Source organism: Mandrillus leucophaeus, unplaced genomic scaffold (genome assembly GCF_000951045.1).
Source record: "Mandrillus leucophaeus isolate KB7577 unplaced genomic scaffold, Mleu.le_1.0 Scaffold37, whole genome shotgun sequence".
Classification (NCBI taxonomy): Eukaryota; Metazoa; Chordata; class Mammalia; order Primates; family Cercopithecidae; genus Mandrillus; species Mandrillus leucophaeus.
The window spans coordinates 2,092,262-2,103,016 of NW_012103920.1; the positions used below are offsets into that span (position 1 = coordinate 2,092,262).

The 10,755-nt window shown below is 48.6% G+C and overlaps 1 protein-coding gene across 1 annotated transcript in view; it reads left to right on the forward strand.

The window, feature by feature from the left end:
- Window positions 1-10,755, forward strand: part of PKD1L2 (polycystic kidney disease 1-like 2) — a 139,916-nt gene that overhangs the window by 21,361 nt on the left and 107,800 nt on the right. The window contains exons 5-7 of the mRNA XM_011990120.1: window positions 1,631-1,682; window positions 3,917-4,146; window positions 7,628-8,032. Of these exons, the coding sequence (XP_011845510.1) occupies window positions 1,631-1,682; window positions 3,917-4,146; window positions 7,628-8,032 (687 nt within the window). The remainder of the gene's footprint in view (window positions 1-1,630; window positions 1,683-3,916; window positions 4,147-7,627; window positions 8,033-10,755) is intronic.

The following is a 10,755-nucleotide window of genomic DNA, read 5'->3' on the forward strand; positions in this document are numbered from 1 at the left end:
TCAATATCGGCTCACTGCAACCTCCACCTCCCGGGTTCAAGCGATTCTCCTGCCTCAGCCTCCCAAGTAGCTAGAACTACAAGCATGTGCCACCATGCCTGGCTAATATTTGTAGTTTTAGTAGGGACAGGGTTTTCACCATGTTGGCTAGGTTGGTCTCGAACCTCTAACCACAGGTGATCTACCTGCCTTGGCCTCCCAAAGTGCTGGTAGTACAGGTGTGAGCCACCGCACCCAGCCCCCTGTCACATTTATGTTCGTGGCTGCCTTGAATGTTTTGTGGTGTCAAATGAGAAACCATACACAGTGATGCTTTGGGGGCAAATGTCTGGGTGATACAAATACCTATGCCATTGTTCTGTGGGTTTCTTTCTGATTGCTACGAGTTTATAAAGAAAACAACAGACTGTAAGTTATACAGTCTTTCAGTCCCTAAATCTTGTACAACTTGAATTTAGCATAAGTCAAAATTGCCTACATGCAGCCCCACTATGACTCACAGCTACATAGGACTTTTCAGTGATAAATAGTGGCTTAGAACAGAAGCAAATGGGACCAAATGTGAAAGTTCGTTAAGTCTGGATGGAGAATCCATGGATGGTTGTTGTATTACTCTCTGGAAGTTTTTGTGCGATTAAAATCTAAAACACAATGAGCACTGTTTTACATTTGCAATCTCTCTGGGCATTAACTCTAAGCAAGAATCACTGGCATTTTTTTTCTCTTCAAAGATGGTGGCACCCCCTCCACCACTGCCCCACCAAAATAGTCCATTTTCCTTTACATTAAAGATCAATCAGACCTTGAAACTACCCACCCACTTTTTTTGGGGGGGAGGTGGGCGGAGTCTCGCTCTGTCACCCAGACTGGAGTGCAGTGGCATGATCTCGGCTCACTGCAACCTCTGCCTCCCAGGTTCAAGCGATTCTCCTGCCTCAGCCTCCCAAGTAGCTAGGACAACAGGCACATACCACCACGCCCAGCTAATTTTTGTATTTTTAGTAGAGACGGGATTTTGCCATGTTGTCCAGGCTGATCTTGAACTCCTGACCTCAAGTGATATGCACCTTGGCTTTTCAAAGTGCTGGGATTACAGGCATGACCCACTGCGCCTGGTCATCACCCACCTTTTAAAAATCATTTTTATAAACACTGGGAAATGCCTGTCTGACGCCTTCTTATCAATACTAGCAGCCACAGAACTCAGTTTATGATATGGAAAATAGCACGAATTTTGATTTTTGAATATACAGAAGCCCCATTTTTTGGTGTAAATATCACTGTGCTTTTCTCTTATGTGTTAGTACGGCCTCCTACTTTTTCTTAACTCCTCAGTAGTCTAAGAGGTGAGATTTTAAAATCAAACCATTTGTATCCATTGTAGATAAATAATAAGAGCTTCTGGGAAGAATTGCATTGTATAGAAGTCAGAAGACTTCTCTGTTAGAAGCTCCTTTTCACCTTGCCTTATATTCGTTTGCATGGAGGGCTTTTTTGTTTCTCTGTTTGTCATGGAAAATTTTCCACATCTCTGAAATTGTATTATAGGCCTTACAGAACAATTTGCATGTGGTGAAATCTGTGCGAATCCAGCGTTGGTTAGCTAAGCGCCACCTACTGGCAAATGTAGGGATTGACATTGTTCTTCCATTATTAATCGGCCGCTTCTGCACACAGCTGATGTTGGGAGTGCAGAGATTTGTGGGAAACCAATAATCCACAAAACAACACAAGCCTTAGAATGACCTAGAGCTAAAGTCCTCTCTGGGGGAGCCAGAATGATAAGGCAGGAGCAATGGATCTAGAGAAGAGAGAGTAGCACGGACCCGAAAGCGTGTGGCATATTCAAATAACTGCAAGCACCTCGCCATGCCTGGAGTTCAGGGCTCTGTGGAAAAATGAAAGATGCTGAAAAACTCAGCAGGAGCCGGGTCCTTAAGAGCTGTTGATGCTAGACAGTCTAATGTAGGTGGGGTCTGTCAACTAAAGAAAACTAAAGAAAAATCAAGCTTTATAAATAAAGTTAGTTTTATTCAGAAGTCTTACTGAGGACCATAGTCTGAGGACTGCAGCCTAGGAGGAGTCTTTCAAAGAGGTTCTGCCAGACTGCTCCAAAACAGTGTTTCAGTTCACGACTTCTATATGGGTTGTGGAGGTTCAGCCCACATAAAATCAAGTCAAAGTTTGGGTGCAAGAGTACATCTGCCTCTAGATGACTAAAGTATATCTTGTTGACTGGCTTCAGTGGCTCATGCCTGTAATCCCAGCACTTTGGGAGGCCAAGATGAGTGGATCACTTGGGGTCAGGAGTTCAAGACCAGCCCAGTCAACATGGTGAAACCCCATTTCTACTATAAAAAAAAAAAAAAAATTAGCTGGACGTGGTGGTGCATGCCTGTATTCCCAGCTATGCAGGAGGCTGATGGAGGAGAATCGCTTGAACCTGGGAGGCGGTGGTTGCAGTGAGCCCAGATCGTTTCACTGTTCTCCAGCCTAGGCAACAGAGAAAGACTGTCTAAAAAAAAAAAAAAGAAACAAAGAAAAAAAAGAAACTGTAGATTGTAGATTGCAGAAGCATAATCACTAGCCATCTCAGACATTACCTTTTTGTTTTTGTTTTTGTTTTGAGACAGAGTTTCACTCTGTCACCCAGGCTGGAGTGCAGTGGCATGAGCCACTCCGCCCGGCCAGACAATATCTTATATGTAAGAAAAGGACCAGTCATTTATCTTTTTAGGGATATAGTGACTCAGGCTAGAGACGTGGAAGCAGAGCACTCTATTCTGTTTTGTCCTCAAAGTGTTCTGGAGGGCTGCCTGTCACTGCAAAGTCAGGAGCTTCCTGTGATGATGCTGGCAAACAGAAATGAGCACACGTGTCTCCTTGAGTTTGCTACTTTGTCTCACAGGAACCAGGAAATAGACTCTGATGTGGAGCACCGGAACGGAGTAGTAAGATGGGCAAGAGGAGAGTTGAACTGGGATACAGGGGCCACAGAGGCCTTGCCGATCCTGCAGAAACCTCTGAGCTGGCATGGCCCTCAGAGTTGTTTCCAATTGAGGCCAGAGAGCCAGACCATTATAATCGGCATTGAGTACTCGTTGGTTGCAGGATGTCCGTGGGATGGGAGGTAGGCTTGAGCGAGGCAGCTCCCTTTGGCTAAAAGGGACTCCTGTACATGGATTCAGCTGTGAGCCCTCAGCCACAGCTCACAGGTGTACTGGGGGCTGCATGCCTCAGGCTTGAAGGGTGGAATCTGGAGGATTCCCGACAGCACCCACTACAGAGGATAATAGGAGGGTTTTCAGGTCAGGAACTACATGGTCTAAGTTGTTACCATTACTCAAGTACTCACTGGATTTTTTTTTTTTTTTCTTTTTGAGACAGGGTCTTACTCTGTCACCCAGGCTGGAATGCAGTGGTGCGATCTCAGCTCACTGCAACCTCCACCTTCTGGGTTCAAGCAATCCTCCTGCCTCAGCCTCCCTAGTACCTGGGATTACAGGTGTGCACCACCACGCCTTGTGTTTTTAATAGAGATGGAGTTTCGCCGTGTTGGCCAGGCTGGTCTGAAACTGCTGACCTCAAGCGATCTACCCTCCTCAGCCTCCTAAAGTGCTGGGATTACAGGCGTGAGCCACCACGCCCGGCCAGCCATGCACTTTTAAACAACCAGATCTTGTGAGGACCCACTCACTACCAAGAGAGCAGCACCAGGGGGATGGTGCCAAGCCATTCATGAGAAAACGCCCCTATGAGCCAATCACCTTCCACCAGGCCCCACCTCCAACACTGGAGATTACAATTCAACGTGAGATTTGGGCAGGAGCACAGATCTAAACCCTGTCAGTGCATGTGTAAATGCGTGTCTTTGTGTTTCCCCAACGCTGGTCACGTCCCTGACTGTGGCTGGCAGCGTGTCCAGCAATGTGACCCACCAGTTCACATCTCCTGGGGAATTCACCGTGTTTGCTGAATGCACAACCAGTGAGTGGCATGTGACAGCCCAGAGGCAAGTGACCGTGCGAGACAAGATGGAGAGGCTCAGTGTGACTGCATGCTCCGGCCTGTCCCAGTCTGGAGCCAGCCTCCTCTGCCAGGCTGCCTTTGGGGATCCTCTGTGGATTCAGGTGGAGCTTGATGGAGGTGAGTCTGCAGAACTGGGCACATCAAGGCAAGTTATAAAATCACTGATTTCTTCCAAATCTGTCCAACTCCCAGGCCTTAATAAGTAGTGGGCCAGGTGCAGTGGCTCAAGCCTTTAATTCCAACACTTTGGGAGGCTGAGGCGGGCGAACTGCTTGAGCCCAGAAGTTCCGAACCAGCCTGGGCAACAGGGTGAGATCCCATTTCTATAAAAAGTACAAAAATTAGTCAGGTTTGGTCGCACATGACTGTAGTCCCAGCTACTTGGGTGGCTCAGGTGGGAGGATGTTTGAATCCGGGAGGTCGAGGCTGCAGTGAGCTGAGATCATGCCACTGCACGCCAGCCAGGACATCAGAGTGAGACCCTGTTTAAAAAAAATTAAAGAGTAACAAGGATCACCTACTGAGTTCTTTTTTTTGAGGAGTTTTGCTCTTATTGCCCAGGTGGAGTGCAATGGCGCAATCTCAGCTCACTGCAACCTCCACCTCCTGGGTTCAAGTGATTCCCCTGCCTCAGCCTCCCAAGTAGCTGGGATTACAAGCATGCGCCACCACACCTGGCTAATTTTTTGTATTTGCTAGAGACGGGGTTTCACCATGTTGGTCAGGCTGATCTCAAACTCCTGACCTCACATGATCCACCTGCCTTGGCCTCCCAAGGTGCTGGGATTATAGGCATGAACCACTATGCCTGGCCGAGTTCATTTTTAAACTATCGTTTATTCATTTATTTAGCACCTAGTGTGTGCCAGGCACTGTTCTCAGTGCTTTGCATAAACTTGCCTACTCATTACATACTAGTATTATCTTCATTTTACAGATGAAGAAATGAAGACACAGAAAGATTAAAACATTTGCCCAGAGTCGGAAGGCTAGTAAGCTAGTGAGCTCTCCCAGCCTTCCAAAGGCCCTTTTTTGCATCCCTGTAGAACCAAACTTCCAAGTCACTTCCTGTTGGGAATTTGATTAGGATGAGGTGGCACTGGGACTGCTACCAACTGGGCCTGAGCCCATCTCAGTGTAGCCAGCATCGACTAGCTTGGCACACAATCAAGTTGCCCCTGGCCAAGGCCAGTATTCAGCTGCCCCACTGGTATAGCCATGCCAGCTGTTATGACTGGGGTCCATTCTGACTGATCACAGTGTGTTTTTTGATTGGTCACAGAGACTGCTCTAATTGATTGTCATGTCCATTCTGATTGGTCACAGTGTCTATTCTTTTTTTTTTTTTTTTTTTTTGAGATGGAGTCGTGCTCTGTCATCCAGGCTGGAGTGCAGTGGTGCGATCTCGGCTCACTGCAACTTCCACCACCCAAGTTCAAGTGACTCAGCCTCCTGGGTAGCTGGGACTACAGGTGTGTGCCACCATGCCTGGTTATTTTTGTGTGTCTGTGTATTTTTTTTGTATTTTAGTAGAGATGGGATTTTGCCATATTGGCCAGGCTGGTCTCGAACTCCTGACCTCAGTTAAGTTACCCGCATCTGCCTCCCAAAATGTTGGGATTGCAGGCGTGAGCCACTGCGCCTGGCCACAGTGGTTGTTGTTGTTGTTGTTTGGTTTTTGTTTTGTTTGTTTGGTTTTTGTTTTGAGATGGAGTCTTGCTGTGTCCCAGGCTGGAGTGCAGTGGCATGATCTTAGCTCAATGCAACCTCCGCCTCCCGGATTCAAGCGATTGTTCTGCCTCAGTCTCCCTAGTAGCTGGGATTACAGGCACCCACCACCACACCGAGCTAATTTTTGTATTTTAGTAGAGACAGCGTTTCACCATATTGGCCAGGCTGGTCTGGAACTCCTGACCTCATGATCCACCTGCCTTGGCCTCCCAAAGTGCTGGAATTACAGGCATGAGCCACGGCGCTCGACCTGTGTTTTCTGATTGGTCACAGGGACTGCTGTGATTGGTTGTCATGTCTATTTTGATTGGTCAGGGTGTCCATTCTGATTGGTCACAGTGTCTATTCTGATTGGTCATGGCATCTATTTGTTGGTCGCAGTGTCTATTCTGATTTATCAGAGCATCCATTTTAATTGGTTGGTGCCCATGCAGTGCTGGTTGTTGAATATTTTAAATTATCACCCCTTCTATCAATAGAGACCCTCCTGGCTAAGACTCATCCTCACCCAGGGCAGCGTTTTTCCTGAAGCCCAGGCCCAATTTGAGATCAGAATAGAGGCCTGTTGATGTAAACAGGGCAGCACAGAGCTAGTGCAGTGAGCACGTGGCTCAGTTTGACCTCACATCCCACCTGGAGCCCTCTCATAGCAATAGCTATGGAAGCCAAAATGGGGCTTTAACACAGCGCTCAGGAAACCCCATCAGTTCTTGTGTGCTTATTGGATGAAGAGGGCTCATATGTGCACCTGAGGAAACAAAATAATCTTTCATTTATTTACTCATCCTACTAATATAATTGAGTGCCTACTTTGCCGGGTGTAGGGGAGGCAGCAGTAAATATGAAAGTCAGGGTTCCCATTCTCATAGGGCTTACGTCGTAGTCATCATCATCATCATCATCATCATCATCATCCAGGCAAGAACTATGCTAGCTTGGTTTTCACTGGAAAGAATCCTCATTTGTTGATTTAAGTCAGATTTTAAGAGTCAACCACAATATTTAGCATTCAGTAGAACAACCATCTGCAAACTGCAAGGGAGCCCCCATCTTGCCGTGAATGGGCTGAGTTCTCATGTTGGTGTGCAGGGTTCCAGGCAGTTACCAGTGTAGGTTGAAGGAATGGCTTCGCTTGCTCCTGCTTAAAACAAGACCCAAAGCTAATTCTTATGTTTAAAAATTAGCCCCCACTCTTAAGAGATGCTCCCTTTTAGTCCTCCTCCTCCCCCGACCAGGACATCTCTGGCAACTAAATGTGGTAATTTTTAAATTACAAATATTTAGGTTCTCAGGTGAGACACGCGTAGTATAAATAAGTTAGAATATGCAGATGAACAGAGAGGACCCCCAAATGACAAAATCACGGCCGGGCGCGGTGGCTCACGCCTGTAATCCTGGCACTTTGGGAGTCTGAGGTGGGCAAATCACGAGGTCAGGAGTTTGAGACCATCCTGGCAACATGGTGAAATCCCATCTCTACTAAAAATGTAAAAAATTAGCTGAGTGTGGTGGCAGGTGCCTGTAATCCTAGCTACTCGAGAAGCTGAGGCAGGAGAATCGCTTGAACCCAGGAAGCAGAGGTTGCAGTAAGCCAAGATCGCACCACTGCACTTCAGCCCAGGCAATGGTGCCAGACTCTGTCTTAAAAAAAAAAAAAAAAAGACAAAATCAGTTATTAACCTAATACTCAGGGATAATCCCCATTAATATTTGAAGAAAGGGGCACATCCTTACATATTGCTTTGTATCTGTGTCTGTATCCATGTCTATATCAGAATCAGGCTTCAGAGACTGAGTCTGAGCTGCCATAGTATTATCAACTGCGTGGTTGTTACCAACATTCTTAAATTTTTCTTACCCCACCTAGGAACAGGAGTGACTTACACTGTGCTTTCGGGTGACATAACCCTGGCCAAGTCCACCGCCCAAAGGGGCTCGCTACCATACAATCTGACCCTGGACACAGAAACCCAGAAACTGATGGGCCCTGGGAGGCACCGCCTGGAGATCCAAGCCACCAGCAGCACCACCTCCTCCGCACTCTCCGGGAACGTCACAGTCCACTTGGTGGAGCTGCTGTCAGGGCTGCAGGCCTCCTGGGCTTCTGACCATTTGGAACTTGGACAGGACCTATTGGTCAACATCTCAGTGGCTCAGGGCACCCCAGAAGAGCTGACCTTTGAGGTGGCAGGACTCAATGCAACCTTCTCCCACGAGCAAGTGAGCTTTGGAGAGCCATTTGGGATTTACCGCTTGGCTATTCCAGTTGAAGGTACATGGGGTTAGTGGCTCGCCTTCTGATGCCCCTCCTCTTCCCTTTCTGACTTGGTGCCCAGGGTCCTGCCAGCCAGTTTTCCAGTGTGTCCTGGACATAGATGTAGCTCACAGCACCCTGCCTGGGTCACAAGATAAGGAACAGCCAGGTGTAATCTGCCATCATCGAGTTATCGGTTCTGAACTTTGGCACTTCTGACATTTGGGGCTGGATCATTCCTTGTTACAGTTGGGGGCTGGTACTGAAGGAGTTTTGGCAGCATCCCTGGCTTTTGTTCACTAGATGCTAGTAGCACCAGCACCCCAAGTCATGATGATAAAAATGTCAGACATTGCCAAATGTCCCCTGGGGGGGAAAATCACCCCCATTTAGGGCCCCTGTAAGAGACCAGGCATATTCAGATTTCCTCAAACATCTCTAGAGCAGAGTGTGGTTTGGGGAACTGCAGGTGATGCCCTGGGGGAAAGAGGTAAAAACCAGAATGGCAGAGACGGGGATGGAGAGAGGAAGTGTTGCCGACCGCAGGGTCTTAGGCTCTGATGTACTGAAACGCTCACGGACGAGGCTGTGTTCAAACATAAAGGAGGCAGCACTGGAGAGGAGGTTCAGGGGTTGACTCTGCAGAGAGCCCGGAAGGCGTTCTTTTTTTTTTTTGGAGACGGCGTCTTGCTCTGTCTCCCAGGCTGGAGTGTAGTCAGTGGCGCAATCCTGACTCGCTGCAACTTCCGCCTCCTGGGTTCAAGCAATTCTCATGCCTCAGCCTCCCAAGCAGCTGGGATTACAGACGTGCACCACCATGCCCAGATAATTTTTTTTGTATTTTTAGTAGAGAGGGGTTTCATCATGTTGGCCAGGCTGGTCTCGAACTCCCAACCTCAGGTGATCCACCCGCCTTGGCCTCCCAAAGTGCTGGGATTACAGGCGTGAGCCCTTGCGCCCAGCCTGTCTTTTTTTTTGAAATGGAGTCTCTCTCTGTCACCCAGGCTGGAGTGCAGTGGCTTGATCTCAGCTCACTGCAACCTTCACCTCCCAGGTTCAAGAGATTCTCCTGCCTCAGCCTCCCTAGTAGCTGAGACTACAGGCATGTACTACCATGCCTGACTAATTATTTTAGTTTTAGTGGATATGGGGTTTGACCAAGTTGGCCAGGGTGGTCTTGAACTCCTGACCTCACATGATCTGCCTGCCTCAACTTCCCAAAGTGCTGGGATTACAAGCGTGAGCCACCGCGCCTGGCATTCTGAAAGGAGGTGGGGTGGGAAAAGGGTGACATTTAAGCATGTGGAGGTGGGGAATGTTCAGCGCCTGTGCAGTCTGGTCACATGCTTCTTGATGTGTGGTATATCTCATTAGCATGTTAAAGCTCTGCCCTGGGCATGATTTTTAGTATTATAAGGAAGCAAAGGGTAAAGATTGGTCATTTTTCTAGTCTTTGGTGCATGCAGGCTATAGGGTTAACTCCCTTGAGTAAGATTTAAGGTGGGAGCTGTTTATTTTCCTTTCCTCAAGGTCTGCAATCAGTGGGCAAGGTACCTTGAGCAAGATTTACGGTGCAACCTCTGGATGATCTGACGGGGGTCTGTGCCTGCTGTGGGCCACTCTCCCCAACCAGCTTGAAGTAGAGTCCTCGATGAGGCAGGGCAGGGGACCAAGTCCCATCTCTGGTCTATCTCAGAAGTATTTGCAATGATGCTGATGGGAGGACAGACTGGCTGGCACCAGCCAGGGGAGGTGGCCACAGCACCCATTTGCATTTAATCTGTAAGGAACAGAGAGTCCTTGAGGGCCCTGATGAGATCAGCAGGCAGAAATGTGATGAGAATGGCAGAGTCTCCAGCCCATCCAGGACCTGCCCGCAGCACCCCCTGGATCTCAGAGGTGCGCTAGAAAACAGGTGACACTGTGCAGGTGTGGGGTTACAACGCCCTCTGCAAGCAACTCCACAAACCAGATAGCAGAAGGGACGATAGCTTTGAGAAGAAAACCACCGGGGCTTTGCCAGATACCAAGGCTCCAGCTTGGAAGAGGGAAAATCCGGAGGCAGCTGCAGCTGGAAAATCACACCATGCATGGGTTATAAGCCAGATGCAGATTTTGCTTTGTCACCTATAAAAATTACTCCTCCCCTGAAAGTCACGGCTGTAAAGGTCGCTTCGCAGGGGAAGTTGATCTCGGTCTGATAAAATCTCCGCATGCCTTGTGACTTTCGCTCTCTGTTAGATGATGAACAGACTTCTCCTGCCCCTGAGGCCAACAGATTTGGACGACTCCAGGGCTGGCGGTGGGTGGAAGGATGGAAGGGGAACAGGACAGGGCAGGGACATTTGCACTTGGTGGTGCCGGCCTGGTTCTTGAGGTTGAGCAAATGTTTGAAGCTGCCTTTTTATTGTAGGAGCTTCTCTGGGTTCTTGGGGCCCCCAGCTGGGCCTTATAGGCCTTTGCTCCTCGGGTGGAGGGGGATGCCTCCCCATTAGCTGGCCACATGCCCTGGATGCTTCTCCCTGGCCACCTCCCCTCTCTGTCGGACTCTCCTCATTCTCCCTGCCCTTGTCAGCACCCCTCTCCCCAAGGCACACATCTGGTCCACAGAACATTCTGACCCATTTCTTGGCTGACTCCCAGCCAGATGCAGTTCTTTCCCAGATGCAGAAATGCAGCCCCTTCCTCCTGACGCCTTCCACCCCATGCGTGGTGGCATGAGCCTGTAATCCCAGCTACTC